The sequence below is a fragment of the Aulostomus chinensis genome, chromosome 3 (assembly GCF_037954235.1).
Source record: "Aulostomus chinensis isolate RoL2024-O1b breed Wild chromosome 3, RoL_Achi_v1.0, whole genome shotgun sequence".
Lineage (NCBI taxonomy): Eukaryota > Metazoa > Chordata > Actinopteri > Syngnathiformes > Aulostomidae > Aulostomus > Aulostomus chinensis.
In genome coordinates this window covers 23385503-23401857 of record NC_141322.1, presented here as the reverse complement: position 1 = coordinate 23401857, position 16355 = coordinate 23385503, and the positions used below count along the sequence as shown (strand labels likewise).

Below are 16355 nucleotides of genomic sequence, written 5' to 3'. Positions count from 1 at the left end.
TGTGAGAGACGCTCGAGCAGATGACGGGGGAACTTAAAGACTGTTGGCAAAGTAAACAACGCCACACCATCATGACACCGACATCACATTCCGTCACACTCCTGATGCGAGCCTCTCCGCCCGGCTGCTGACACTTTTCTGCCCCTTAATCCCAAACTCAGCACACATAAAGTGTTCTCCGCGCACGTCGCCACGTGCACGGCGCGCCATGCACAGCCCCATAGCAACAGCGCCAAGTAGCGAATAGAAAGCTCAAGTACTGTCTCTAGGACCCGGGTTAAAGCGCTGCAGGAAGCACCGTGAACACGTCACGACCTGAGTGGCTGTTGCTGAGTAGTTCAGCATAGTTTCTCTCCACCCTTCCAGCCTCCCTCCACCCCCTCCCTCCCTCCCCACCCCGCTGTCTGTTTATTTTGTCAGTCTGTGCTGTATTCATTATAAAACACTGTTTACAACCCCACATCGAGGTTGCGTCATTCTGTATTCTTTTAATAGGTGGTCTGTTTTCTAATTGATTGATGTCATTTCACAAAAAAAAAAATCCCCAAATAATTTATAGATGCGATACACCTTTAATTTGTCTCTCATTGTTGTCATTGTCCTCTCTTTGAATAACATAATAAACTATTAATTACCGTTATGTATTGATGGGATTCCTCTATGAACGCTTGTGTTTCAACTGCTGCTGCACTGGTGGGAATGTTCTGTTTGCCGTTGCCACATTTCACTTCATAAAAATCTCTATATCTTCCCACCACAAAACTGTTATCACATATTAAAGATGATTACATTTGAAATTAAATTTGAAAATGAACAAACAAACAGAAATAGTCCGGCAACACCCTTAACCTCACCGCATAATCAGACGGACTCGCACATCCACGAGTAAAACAGCCTCAACGAGAGATTTTAATTTGAATTCCTTCATTGTATTTGTTCTTTTTGCTCTTATTCACACTCCTTCAGTTTCTCTCATTCGACAGTGGCAACAAAAAAAAAACAACAACATTTTTTTAATGAATATTATTGATTGTTTGATTTATTATCGTCTCAAAATTAGTTTTCTTTTGTTTTATGTAAACCATACAAGTCTGGGAAATTGCCAGCCACCAGACCACGCTCCCTTCTGTCTGTCCTGTGCCCTTGGTCAAGGCTCCACACCCAGTTCCCCCCCCCAGCACACACACACACACACACACACACACACACACACACACACACACACACATACACACACATACACACACCAGCTGTCGGAATTCATCCCTTCTGCGAGCGGAGACCAACTGATACAGCTGTTAAACTGGACTGGTGATACAGTAAATCCCCTTCCCTCTCTCTTGCCTGCCTTGCCCTTTCTTATCGCCTTTCAACTTCCTGACAACTAACAGGGAGAGCTCACCTCAGCGCAGACGCTGACCTGTCGGCGAGAGAAAAATTCTGCGATGAAATGTCGTTTATATCGTGAAAAGAAGGTCCCAGAGGTTCTGATCAAAAATACAAACATTTTACCAACATTGTCACTGAGCTTCAGGTTCCCTGTTTTGGCGACATTCATCTCTCCTATCAACACTCACTTCATCTGAGAACAATATTGAACTTCTACCTAATCTGATGCCCATTAATCAGCTCATTTACAATCTAGTTCCTCAAGAGGTTTCCTCATCTGTCATCACCATTCTGGCCTTTTATTTTATGCCTTTAAAGTTTGTTTTTTTTATGTGTGTATGTAAAGAATTAAATGATCTTTCTCATCACTCGCTAGCTTTAACGCCTCCGTGTCACATCCACTTGTTGAGATTCATGTGTTGGGAGCTTTAGGATGATAATCTGGTTAGCCTGTTAAACCCTGTTTACCTCCTCGCCTCACCTCCCGCCACTCCACTCCACTCTCTTCTCTTATTTAATTTGCTATAAGCCTCATTCTGCCCCACAACAGCATCCACCCTCACTTCACTCTGCTAACGTCCACCTACTCTTTCTCTCTCTTTTTCTCTCTCTCTCTCTCTCTCTCCCTCCTAATCTGTTCAAGCTCATTCAAGATCTACAACAAAAAGATTCACACACACACACACACACACACACACACACACACACACACACACACACACACACACACACACAAACTGAAGCCCCCCCTTTTTTTTCCTCACTTGCTTATTATAATGTATGTTGTTGTTTTTTCCTGTGTGTAAATGTTTGTTTGATTCCATGACATTAGAATCAATTAAGCACAGCCTGTAGATTACTAAAAACAAAAACAACAACAACAATTTTCTTGGCACAAATGTGTGACCAAAAACAAGCCCGAACAAGAAACAGTAGGGCTGAACTTTTAAGAAGCCTGAAGTCTGATACAGCTGTGTATACTGGTCACACACTCCATCTCTCTCCTTAGTTTCCTTCACCCAGTAGTCGTGGAGAGACTGGCGCTCCCGTCAGCCTCCTCTGTGTGCAGCTGCCTGAGGAGTTCAATATTTACTTGGTTCAGTGGAGTAAAAGCGGGTGGGGACTTTCTGCTCAACATATATAACATTCTTCTGAGGTGTCAAGAATGACCGACTGGTATTATCTTACTACAAGCTCCCTGAGAGCTGTTGTTTGTATTTATAACTGCTAATATCACCTGTTTTGACATGGAGGTCCTGTTTGATCAGTCATATTCATATCACCGAGCACGAGAGGAGCTGCAGTTTAATACCCGTTGTTGTCGAGGTTGGTTGCTGTTAGTTTGTAGACGTGTCAAAATGTGTACCCTAACAGATGGAGCTGGGCTTGACCGGAACTGGTCCACCCAAAATAGAAGGACAAATGCTTGATAACATGATATACAGTTTACGGCGCGTGTCATCTGAGGTTTTCCCTTCTAAACTGGAAGCAAATTCCCCTCTTGGCTAAAGTGAAATAGAAATCCATGTTCATGTCAAACACGGAGTCCGATGATACGGGGCCAGACGTGTGTTTCTTTCTCTCTGCCCACCTTAAACTTAACTATTGATCCGGTTGAAGCAGCTTTTAGCTGCAGTTACTTAACTGGCAGGACTGCTGGATGACTCATCAGAGGCACCTGATTCCTCCCCTTCATTATCTGTCCTCCTCTAATACCGTCACCTGACGTCAAACTGGAGCCGAACTTTGGTTTGAGTGCTTTTTATAAACCAAAGAATGCCACACAGAGTTTAATCTGACCTTACAGACACATTCGTGCTGCTAATTTACTCTTTGAATGACTGTGTATGTAAAAGCAGAAGTATAATATTGGATGAGAGTCACGGCACTTTATTTTGTGCCTATTTCCTCTCAGCAGTTTGATTCTTGTCGGCTCAAAATGTAAAATGAACTTTTGCCCTTTAATCTACAAATGTAAGATCCTATTAAGATTGGAAATTCCTTTTTGCCCCCTTAAACTAATTATTTGAGGCACTTTTTTTGTAGCTCTTTGACAGATGAACAGGAAATGAGAAGAAATCTTCCTCATGCCGGCTCACTGTGGACTTCCTAACACTTCTTGACATAGCATTTCTATCGTAGAGCCTGTAGTAAACTCTGTACTTTTTTTTTATCCACGAAAAATCCAGATGTCCAGTATGTGGTTACTTTTCTTTGATGAAAAAAAAAACGAAGAGAATCACTCAATTTTGTGTGTGGAACTCATCATGGGATATCTGATGGTAACGAGCATGTAAAGGTATGTCTGAGTAGTCTAGACTACTTGAGTGGCTCAGGTAGTACAAGTGTGCCGTTTCTGCCTTTTATTAAAGGTTATGCTGCCACCTAGTGTTCACAAATGAAGATGCCACCACACTAAATTACACAAAACCATGAAAAAGGAGGCTGTGTTTCCAGACTTGGAGGATAAAACATTAAAATTCTATTTTACAATACCTTTAAATGATGCCTGACCCTGTGTTTACTCGCGCTGATGTTTAAATTTCACACTGCCTTCACAAAAAATGTCTAAGGGAGCAAGTCATTTTATAAAATCAACACTTCCACTTTATTTAACTACAAGAGAAAAAAAAAATCCAGCTAAATAGAAAACGAGCCAAGATCTAGCTGTGAAATAAATGTAGCCAAAACTTATCGCACATTTTTTTTTTTTTATTGATCAGTTTCCATGACCACAGTTGTACAATACAGTTGACTTGTAGGCAATGACAAAGCAGATTAAAAGTTTGTCTGTGGCTGTTTGGTCTCAGTCATAATAATAATAATAATAGTTACAAGTGACCGAGAGTGAAGAAACAATCAGGTACGCAGGCATATTTACAAGCTGTCCCTCCGTGACTTGGCCCTCGCACACCTGCTTCTGCTACGCTAGAAGATCTTTAGCTTCTACACAGCTGACAACATCTCCAATGATTCCATCCTTTTCATCAGAACCAAGTTTACAGTACAAATCCAGTAATAGTGTGAAGCTCCAGAAGGAGAGGAAGATATTCTTATTTTTAATATTCATTTAAAAAAAAAATCCAGCCTAAAACTCAACAAGCTTAACAGGGGACTGCAATCAGTGGCATGTGATAGTGGACGTAAGTGTTTTCTGTTGATATCAATTTGACTCAAGAGAAACAAAGAGGAAAGGAGGTTGGATAAGAACATTTTGGTCTTTTTTTCTTTTGTTACTCCAACTTTTTTAACATTCCACTTTGTGCAAAAAAAAAAAAAAAAAAAAGGCAGAGGAAGAGAGCAAGAGAGGGATGGCCAGAAAGGACAGAGTTAACCTAAACCGCACTCTGTGCTCTCCAGCCAGCTCGTATTTGTCCATGTCCACACTCTCCCGGTCCTGGTCCAAACTCTGCCCGTGTTTATTTGGAGAGCTTTTTCATCCTCTGATCTAGTGCAGCAAAGTTCTCTTCTATAGCCACCAGGTTTTCCTTCATCGTCTGCTGGACCTGAGACGAGGAAAAACAACAGTAGGCTGAGCCAAGTGACGAGACCTGGAAGGAGAATTTGTAAAACTACATGGAGAGTGGAGAGAAGTGGCAGGAGGGAAGATGTATGAGTAGAGAGAAATAGTCTTTTCCCACAGCACAAACCTGCGTACACTCGCTAAATAAAGCCAGCTGACCCCGTTCCCATCGACAGGAAGAAAGATGCTCTTTTTTCTTAGTTGACCAGAGTGAATGCTGATTATACCGTTCTCATTGGTAACAAAAGCCAATTGTCAGTGGGCGTTTTGGCTTGAGAGAGAGAGAGAGAGGCTGAGGAGTGAGGATATTACTTTGAGTACTAGATGGAAAAGAATCAAATCAAATAAAGTACATGCAAGCAGATTAAGAGAACTGAATGTGAGACAGGATGGCTCAAGCAGAAGAAGTGAAGGGTCAATTAAAACTTCAAATCCCATCCAGTTAAAAAAATGTGTTGAGTTGAATGTTTAAGCGTCATGGTGTGGAATCCAGTGTGTGTGTGTGTGTGTGTGTGTGTGTGTGTGTGTGTGTGTGTGTGTGTGGCACTACAAGGCTGTGATGATAAGAGTACATTTTCTCTGAGCTCAATGAAAATGAGATTTTAAGAGTCGGCCCTCCTAGATGAGCGACACCACAAATAGTTTTGAGGCTAATCGTGTTCCAATATTCAGCACACACAAGAATGATGTGGGGAAACTTGAAGCCTGAGGGACAACGATTAAGGTGCCATTTGGGAAAAGAAAATTCTTCCCAAAAATTACTGCCACACAGTTCTTCAGCAGTAAGGACCAGAAAAGTCTTTTTGCAAAATACGATGATGCCAATCAAGTTGACCTTTGCGATATACAATGTCATCTCCGTGGTTTGTCCATGTTGGACATTTCTGTGAAATGAGGTCATAACCAGGAAATCCATTCTTGTTACGGCCGATCAAATGTATTTTATGAGATCACAGTGGCCTTGACCTCTGTTCACCAAAGTTGAATCAGGTCATTGTCAAGTCCCAGTGGACCCAACGTGTCAGATGGGATGAAGTTATATTCAAGGCGTTGCTGCCGTACCATGCTCAGGTGAATGAACAGAAGCAATGACTTTGACCGCTAACAGAGACGCCAATCTTCTGGAAAACTTAAGGTTGAAGCTGTCTCTGCAGAGGTCTTGGTGCGAGTGCAAATGTGCCGCGAGTGCATAACCCCGAGGAGTTCACTGGGCTGAGGTAAATTCCACTCCCCAGCAGTGGATTATCTTCCCAGTACGTACAGTCTATCAGCGCATGATCAATGTGCAGAGTTCAAACGTCTCACCTGTGTCAGCAGGGTGGTGTTGTCCTTCAGAGAGTTGTTGATCATCTGCTGGGTGGTGTCCAGGTGGGTCAGCAGCTGGCCGAACTGCATGGCTGCGAGGAGACGGGTGAGTGAAGGCAATCACCAGCAGAGAGAGAGAAGAAATGAGTTTGGGTTCTCAAATGATCAGATTTATTTTCAAAAAAGCTGTAGTGTCTTTATTTTTATCAGACAAAGCACATTTAATCTTAGCTGATAAATTGATTTTTCTGTTCACTTGCTTGGCTTCTTTGAGAAAAATGAGGAGGGGTGGAGGAGTGGGGGCATCCATTGAGCACTTTAGCTTCAGACTGTGATGAATCAATGTGGAGACGCTGGGTGATAAATGACCTCCTCAGCTCCCAGAGATGAATTATCAATATAATCTATTAATGCTACGGCTCTGCTTTCATGTGCTAAATATTAAAAAGATGATAATGTGATACATAATATCATGCATTTCTCCTCACCCCAAGGGGTGTTTAACAGCATAGCAAGATTCAGTCTAATTCTATTACCATTTTGAATCTCCCTCTGATTTTCTTGGCCTCTGTTATAATAGAATGGCACGGTTTTTACCAACTCCATTATCCTTCTGAATCTCATTTTTTGCTTAGTTTTCATCTTTTGTCTACCACACAGACGTTCCCATTGCTGATGCTAATTTTTCTGATCAGAGCAGAGATGCAGCCTGATGTGGTTCCACTCTACATGCTTTGCAATTTTACGTTGCACCCCACCCCCACTAACCCACTTCCTACATGCTTCTTACACTCGAACCCTCATGGGTGACACTTCAAGGTTCCTTTTCATTCTCACAAAGGAACGGAACATGATAGTTTCCAGGTTTTCATTGTTCTCTGACCGGTCTGATATGAAGCCAAACACCAGACTGGACTTGTGTGCTGAAAGGTGTCACATAAACACAGCAGCTGCTCCTGAGTGTTGGTTCTTATGGAGGCCAACAGCCTGCTGCGAGCTATCACTGCATCTCCAATCTCTCTTAACACTTGTCAAATCTAGCAACTTTTAAAAGAAGACAGACACCAGAAGTTCCCTGTGAGCCAGACGAGCGTCTCTCTGTTCACCGAGTGGCAGACAGACAAGCAGCACTTTCAGTCTGCACAGCAGCTGATGTGTATGAGCTACGCTTCAGAGGGATTTTGAGCTTCTTAAAATTCTGAGTGATTTAACACATAAATAAAAGTGGCACAGCTGTTGTCTTTCAAGAGGTAGTATGACAATATTTGGACCGATAACTCTCAACCACAAAACATCTTGACCACCAGTAGGTTGGTCTGAGTGACCACCTTGTAAGACAGTTTCACCCCCAGAGTGTTACCTTGCTCATGCAACTCCTTGACAGCAACAAGCCTCTGCACCACCTGAGGTATAGAAGTGGACATGGTGTCCCACTTCTGCACCACATCATACAGCTGTGACACCTGAAGAGCAAACACACACCAGCAGATTTAAAGCAAGTGCAAACCCCCATGACAACACTGAAGTAGACCGATACACAGAGGTGAATGACAGAACTGAGCTGCAGAACTTTACTCAGACAAACGATGCTTTACCAATCAGTGCGTGGTTTTGGCTTCACATATGGGACTGGTTGGTTCTGCTGATACATAATCTTACATTAAAACATAGTTTATACTTCTTTTTATTATGATGTTAGACAACCTATTAAGATAAGATGTACAAACACAATATTTCTAGATAAAAACCAGTTAGCATGTCATGCCCTCTGCTGGCCTGTTGAGTGTGCTGCATGACCAAAACAAAGCAGACTGAAAGCTGAATGCAAATGAATAACTAACAAAAAGGGCAACAACTTTTGGGTTTGGCTTGGATTCGCATCTGCGGAGCCTTTTGTTAAATTTTTTTTTTTTTTTAAACAGAAAATCAAATGATAATTGCATTTGTGTGAACTAATAAGAGCCTGACCAGCCAGTCACTGACACATCAGTATCTGTGAACGTGAAAGCTGGTGTGAGCCAGTTTGAAAACTTTGCAGTTCCACATTTGATACTTACAAATAATAAGTAAAATACTGCTTTTGAAACCACCAAAAATGTTACATATGTTCTTGCATACCTTTTCTTCAAAGTGAGTGTATATAATAAGTATGTGGGTATCCTGTATTGATCAGGCTTGCAGCAGTTGAGATGGGAGCTCCAACGATTACTAACCTTCTTTTGTGTATCAGCATCTTCGATGGCTGCTTTGTGTTTGGCAATCTCGTTCATCTTACCAAGGACGCTCTAAATCAGGGGAAAACGTGTTTGTGCCGTTTGTATGATAGGCAGCATTACAGAGGCATTTTGATACAGATAAAAAAAAAATGATGAAATGTGAATGTAAATACTGTGGTAAATTCTTTTGTGTTGACTGTTTCTCGTGGCATGATATTCACCAGAAATCAGATATTTGTCCCTGAGTTTTAATTATCAATTGCATTGTGGCAGTGTATCGTTTTCCAGGACTTAAAATAGAGGTTAACCACCTAAAATGTGAAATGTACTGTTCCACTCACCACAGTTCATAGCTGTAATTTAAAAGAAACACAAATATAAGACAGATTTTGTTTTGTTGGATGACCAATTTGACAGAGCCGGGCCAACTGTCACATCCTGGACCCTGTATTCTACTCTGTACTGATTTCTGGTGAATTTCTTATGGTTCTCTCCACGAGGAAAAAAAAAAAAAAAAAAAAAAAAAGTTTGAAAGACACTACAGCATTTTGGAAACTATCACAAAACTACTGTAAAACCCTAAATAGAAAGGACTTGACTATCATTTTTCTCCTGTGCTGCCTTACCTGCAGCCGGGCCTCCACTTGATCCAGAGTGGAAGAGTCCAGTGCACCGACTCTCGCCTGCAGGAGTTCTAAAGTATCCTGATACAAACAAGTACACAGCCAAACATAGAGAAGTTATACATGAGCAAAAAAAATAAAAAAGAAGAACAAAACAAACAAAAACCCTCTACTGTGTTTGTAATGTTACAACAAACACAGCAGCAACAAACAATCTGGTGTCATCTTTGAAGTATGACCCAGTTCTCTGGCGGCACACTGGATAGAGAAAACACAGAATCTGCATACATGCACTGGAAGAAAGTAGACGAGTGCTCACCATCAAACTGGCTCCTTGCATGCCAGCACTCAAAGGTCCCTGTAAAATAACAACAGAGGACACATTTATTTTTAACAGACAAAAGATGAAGTATATCAGTTGGAAGATTTTATTTCCGTTTCAGTTTGTAGGTGGTTACACGGCAACAGGAGCATGAAAATCCTGGTGGCGTGAGGGTGAAAGAGGGAGGCGGATGAACAGAATGAGTGTGAATGAGAGAGGAAGCCAGTAGAGGGGATGTGTATAAAGACTGTGTGTACCTGCTTGTCTGATCCTGAGCCAACAGCTATCTCGAGCTCAGCTAGGCGTTTCTCCAATTCCGCCATCTACAGAGAGCACAAGGCAACACGTGGCTGACACTGACAAGAAAATCCCACAAGGTATACACACACACACACAAACACCAACACAATAACCTCCCTGTCATTTTCTCGTGTTTACTGTTCGACACATTCTGAAAGTCCTCTCAGGAGTATAAAAACTGAAACACACGTAGCCGTGGAGACATTTGCCCATTTTGTTTGTACATTCATCTGAGACACTGACTGGTGCCTCCATCCGCCATTCAACTGTACCTTGGCAGACTCATTGAATTTTTCCTGTTCTGGTCTGCTGTGTAACTCATAGAGTACCACTCCATCTGGGCCCTTAGCCGATGCTGTCGTCTTCCCGTCTCCTGCAGAGCTGCCACGGCTGCCCTTGGCCACCTCCAGCTGGGTGAGCAGACGCCTGTGGGAAGGGCGGAAAGGGAAACACGAAAGGATTATTTGTTCAGAATGGTTCTCAGCCCAGAGCGCCATTGTGCTCCTCGATCTTACTTTCCAAGACTTTCAGGCTCTGTTTTAAATCACAAGGTCAAAGTGAGCTTGGCTCTTGGAAGATAGGATTCATGATCCCCCCCCCCCCAACCACCACTTTTCTTCCCTTGTGTCACTGTTCATTTCCCTCAGCATCTTCAGTTCCCTTCCCACGTGCTCTGTCGAGGTTTGACATCTACCAACAGTATGTCTCTTATCTCTGTATGACTTCTCACACTTATTCTCCCACCTTCTTCAGTTTTCATCTCCCTTCAATCATCTGTCCATCAGGTTTTTGCTCCTCAGGTTGCCCTCTCAAAAGCTCAGCGTGCCTTGTGAGGGCAACTACTAACGGCTGTATTGCCCCACCCACATCCCTCCACTCTTCAGCGACTTCAATAGTAATATGTCCCCAGTGGGTAAATAATCTTGTTTTTCACCCCAACCCAGCACAAGCTGACTTCCTCTACTTCTCCATATCAAGCCTCTCCATTTTCCTTTGTTCTGTCTGGGTCTGACAGGTTGCAGTTCTCAGATGCGAGATGCTCGTCCTCTGGCTTTATCATCTTGCCATTTCTTGCAGCTCACCTGGCCAGTGCTCCATCAGGGTCAGCTAGGTTGATATGTGCCTGTGGTCCCAGCAAAGAGTCAAGATGGGCAGAAACCAGCTGCTGTTTGAGCTGGGCTGCCTGCTGGGCCAGTACCACTGGGGTCAGGCGCTCCTCTGCATTGCTTTCTTTTGTGGCAGTCTGAAAGCAGATGGGATGACAAAATGGTTGAGTAACTGTTTTTTACACAGCATTGACTTTTTACGGTAGGGAAGCAATGTGGAGTTTCACGAGATCAAGCACCAAAAGTCCTTTTAAGCCAAGAAGGTCTTTCTTCTGTCACACGAACTCCAAAAACCTACAAAATTGCAAAATTCACGGTCTGATTTACAAGTCTAGTTCAGGGTTTTTACACTTCTATTCAGATCCAGACCACTGTTCTATTATTAATACAATGAGCGTGTTTCCCCTGTGAACAAAAAGCTTACTATGCAGACTGCTCATAACTTGCCACAAGTTTTAGGATGTCATTTATATTGTCATGTGCTGTGGGTTCAGCATGGCCATCAAGAAAAGGGACTGCTTCTGGATATGTGCCGATCAGAGGTTCTTTAGAGAGACGGGAGCTAACGCAGCTTGTTTCAGACACAGGATGAATCAATCTAAAATGGTAGCGGGAAAAATGACACACCAAGATGCAGAAAACAGCATCAAAATAATTTGTTCGGCATTAGACAAAGATCCTTGGATGGATAACAGCAGGGAGACAGCCGGGCGAGCGGCCGGATTCTGCTGCCTAGATTTATAACAGCTCTTATACTGCCACTTTGAGGGATCACACACAGATAAAACTCTAATTACATTGCTGCATAGGAGAATCTTCTCACAGACCGGCCCTCATATATGGACCTTTATCTAAGATTTGCCTTGGGTGCGCTCCCACCTGTGCTTGTAATCGTATCACTCAGGGCGTATGTTAATACTAAGTCTGAACAGGGCCCTGGCAACAACAGAGAGACAAATGTGTGTGCATGTTTGTGTGTGTACTAGTCCACCTGGATGGCCTCCACCTCCTGACTGAGCTCCTGGATCTCATTCACCAGGCGTTGATACTTTTGTTGGGGAGTCTCTTTCACTCCACAGCCATCCCCCAGCTAAACAGCAAGGAAATAAGGAAGAGGAGGAAGGTTAAAAAACACTACCGTTTCACCATTTCGACTTTATTGGCAAATGCATGTTTCATGAGTGAAAAAAAAAATCCACAAAACAACATAGTGGTGTTATTACCCTCCATATAAACCCAATACCACAACCTGGGAGGGGGGCACCAAGAAAAACATGACTTATGATAAGGATGATAATGATACATTTGATTTGTTTGGCACCTTTCTGAGCACCTGAGGACACCTTACAGTAAAAAAATACAAAAAATATATATAATAATACTTATTGAAGAATAACAAAAGCTGGACAGAATGTACTCACAATTTCAAACTCTCCAGACTCATAGCCCACTCTTCTGTTTTTACTGATTCTGTCCGAGAAGTCTGTGACAGGACACAAATAGGATGTAAGAGATTGCAGAAAAGAGACCAAAAGGAGAACTACTGGTGACATATTATGTCCAAGCTAACCCTTCAAATACACCAGGGACATGCACGAATGGTCATGTGAGGAATTATGGTATGAACATCTGGTAAATATTGAATTGAATGAAGCTTGTTGGTGTTACACTGACCGAGTCCCTTGGTGCTGACATGTTTGTCTTTGAACTTGTCATAGGCAGCATTGGGGTTGACCACAATCCTCTCCACACTGTCACTGCAGAGTTCCTCCTGTCATTGGAACACCAGCAAATCAAGGAAGATGATCATAATATCATTAAAAAGGTGTGTTAAGACTGTAAAATCAGCAGCAAGTCTGAGAGCCCAAGGAAGACAACTTGAAATATGGTCTCAGTTTTCTCAACTCTAAGGAAATTCTATACTAGATCATCACCAAAGAAAAAAGTTTTGAAGATGCTGAGGTATTTGATTCACCTGACATTGAAGTCATTACTTACCAAAATCTGATGTCTCAGAAATTTAAAACCATTATACCCCGTGAATAAGAAAAATCGTCAGCAGTTCCATAGGAATTATACAGGACTGATGAAGGAGTATGACCTCAAAATGATTTATAATACCAGCAGGCAATTTAACCAGGATCTTCAAGAATCTTTCAAATATTTAATTGGCTTTGCAAATAAAAAGGATATGGATGCGGCGGAGGTCTACAACAGTAAAACAATGTTACGTGAATGAAAAGCTGGAGCCAAAGCTGTAAGCTGTTACACTTTCTTTCTATATGATCTTAGTGAGCACACAAGACAGTGAATCATTTAATGAAACCCTCTAATGATCAATTATGATGAACTGGAGATTGAAGGTAGGATTAAAACACCACTGGCACAAACACAGGACACAGGTACAGATTCACACACATACACACAGATGAATACATAGGCAGGACAACAAAACACAGAGAACCAGACAGTAACCCAGATGTAAGGAGGGAGGGGCGGGGTGGGGTGAAGAGGAGGAGTTAGTCAGGCTCTTACCAGCTCCTTGGGTTTCCAAAGAGTTAGAGAAAGTAACGGAAGAGCAGAGGGAGATAAAAAGGTGGGGGGTGGGAGAGAAAAAGAGAGAGACAACACAGATTAATGTGGTTATCACATGCCATGCACACAACTGGAGCAGTTGGGCAGGGTCGGGGAAAGATAAGAAAGAAAGCAGTGTTCTGAGAGTGGCTGCTGAAAAGCCCCGAAGGCACTAAGCTCCAACTCCCTCTCTCTCCAACAGTTCTGGGTGGTAAGATAGTCCATTAACACCACCATCATGTTACTTTCTCCTTCATTGGAAGATGTCATTAGCAGCATCTGTTTTGTGTAAGATAAAACAAAACAGAGGAGCATAAAAGTGCCAAAAGTATGGCCAAAATGTGTTTTTGTCTGATTGCATTTTCAAAATATAAGAGACTGCATATGGACGATGCGTCAGTGTGAGAACCATCAATGTGCAGCGACCCATGAACATTGTATACCATAAAACCGGCGTATCACTGCTGCAAACCTACTCAGCAAAGAGGGGTTAGTCAGGAAGCAAATGTTAAGGGCATGACACGTTAAATGAGGAAATCTTTAAAACACAAATAAACACTTGTTTCTCATTCAGACAGACAGTTGGACCTTCACTGATTTGTCAGTGCATGACTCAGTGAGACAGAAAAATATAATTTAATGAAGAGCCTTCAGCATCACCATTTCCTTTAAAGTAGGGGTGGGCGATAGGGTTGATATGGTGGTAGTGTCACAATATAGTAAAAGCTTTCCATATTCAATTCACAAATAGTCAAGACAAGCATATAATACTTCATCACATAAATATTTGCTTCTTTCATTTGAATTTTTCCATGCAAAGACAACTGCAGAACATGTTCTGCTCCAACTCCATTTAAGTTGGTTAAGATGGCGCCTCTATCTAGCTCTGCATTTAAAATTTCCCCCTCCTCTTCCATGTCTCCGCAAATAAATTTACCTGGTGAGGCTGCAGGATTTGCGAGATCATTTTCTTCACAGGCTGCCAGAATACAGCACTGTAGCAGAGACAGCGTTGACGCATCTCTATTGGTGAACACACTTCTAGTGCTGGTACAATTACATCGCCCAAACCTACTTCAAAGATTTACTTGAGAACAGACAAAGGAGGAAAAGATCCATACTTGCACTTCAAGTTAGGGCCCTATGAATTCCTTTTATTTTGTTTTTAGTTTGTTGGTAGAGTGATACAATTTTACCTCCACAAATGTAGTCATACATCAAATAGGATGAACCTAAGCAGAGCAGTTGAAAACATCCCTTTTCCACATTTATTTGTTGCACAAATGATTTGACAAATTACCCTTCATTGGGTTTTTTTCCTTAGAAAACTGCACTCAAAATAAGGAGCATCAACTTCTCATCACACAGCTCATTTCTGCTCTAGAATTACAGAATTCCTTCTTCTTATTCACCCATTTGATTCTTTGGGTGCTATACATCAGCGCTTCACCCAAGTATTACAATGGCGGAGAAAACTGTATAGATTGTTCAATTTGGATAAAATTCTGCAGATCCATCTGCATTTTCTACATTACAGAAATCATAGGGCCCTGCACTTAAAAAAAAAAATCACCCTGCACTTCAAACAATGAAAATCTGATGAATCACAGAGCACCAAGGGGTCACTCCCTTTCTCTATTTCATCCCAATCAAGAGTTAGGAAAAGTGGATATGAGATTATAAAACATGCAAGAAAGCATGGCATTAAGCTCACTGAGAATAAAGTGGATTTAGTCTTACTTGTACAAACTAGAGTCCAAGGAGTGGTGGGAAAGAGTCAAAACAGTGGTGAAGGGTATGGGGGGATCAAATATGGAAACATGGAAGGGGAAAATGCCAATTAGGATTCACTCAGCTGGTCAGTTGAATATTTCTTTAAGCAAATTCTGACCAACAACTTCCAATTTCAAACTAATTGTTGATTAATTAATTTACTGTATATTCTGTATAAATGAAAAGGCGGCATGTTTAGATGCTGGTTTATTTTCACTAAACAGTTAGTGTAGACAACTCAAACAGATCGGGAGCGGTTTAATGTTAGTGTTATAATTACAAGTTCAAAAGGCAACCGTTGAGATTGAGTTAATCAATTAACTGAATTTTTTTTTTGCTGAACCTGTGAAATAAGCAGAGCAATTTTGAGGTTAGATGCTTAAACACGTTAATACAAGGAAGAAATAAGCACTTGGTCTGTTTCACGACATGTAAACACTTCAAGCTAAATTCAGTTAGCTTCATGTGCAGCCTGCTCAGGTCCAGAAAATTCAATAGGTCAACTTACCGACTCGAACTGAGCCTGGTCATCTTCTGGAAGGTCACCTGTCTCGTACACATCCGGTTCGTTAAAGGCCTATTGATGCAATTTGAGACAAAAATACATGAGCCTTGCGCGTTCTGATACAATGCTATGGTCATTAGCCTGGCCAACGCCCTGGCTCAGTCAACATTTATTTATCAACTGTGTAGCCCTGCACTCTGGCAGCTTGTGTCCAACGATATCAGCTAAAATGTTAACATCTACTGGCAAGCAGTGATTGGCTTTATTAATTGTCAGAAAATTAGCAGATAGCTGAGACAACGGTACAAGTGTTAGCTAGCTGTCACTGCCAGTCAATGCTGCCAAATAGCATTCTAGCTAATCTGTCTGATAGCGTTAGCCACTTACAATTCCTGGTAAATTTGCGTATTTAGGATCAGCCATTGTTGGTGGAAAGCAAAGAGGAGATAAGCAAATCCGGAGAATTTGTCTAACAATCCTTAAAAGTATGAATTATCACTAAGCTTAACCGTGTTATAACAAAAGCCCTCGATAGATGAGTTAGCAGTCTGTCTCAGCCGGCGCAGGCTTGCAGGCTGATGTGGTCACTAGCTCGACTAGACCGCGGTTGCGTTAGGTTTGTTTACAGACAGAGGCGGATGGGAGGTGTCTGTGACGGCCACATCAGTGGAAACACTTCGAACATGGAAGTCTTTAGACGGCATACTACTGTACTCAAA

At 42.0% G+C, this 16355-nt stretch overlaps 1 protein-coding gene across 1 annotated transcript; it reads right to left on the bottom strand.

Moving 5' to 3' along the window:
- Nucleotides 1–4068: 4068 nt before the first annotated feature.
- On the bottom strand, nt 4069–16355 carry dctn2 (dynactin 2 (p50)). Its single transcript, XM_086199810.1, has 14 exons — nt 16024–16355; nt 15640–15708; nt 12459–12555; nt 12206–12267; nt 11776–11874; nt 10761–10921; nt 9951–10104; nt 9636–9701; nt 9376–9414; nt 9060–9137; nt 8431–8502; nt 7578–7680; nt 6218–6309; nt 4069–4895 (listed from the first exon to the last, which is right to left on the bottom strand). Exons 1-14 carry the CDS (start codon nt 16057–16059, stop codon nt 4809–4811), a joined length of 1215 nt encoding a protein of 404 aa, XP_086055936.1. The 5' UTR covers nt 16060–16355; the 3' UTR covers nt 4069–4808.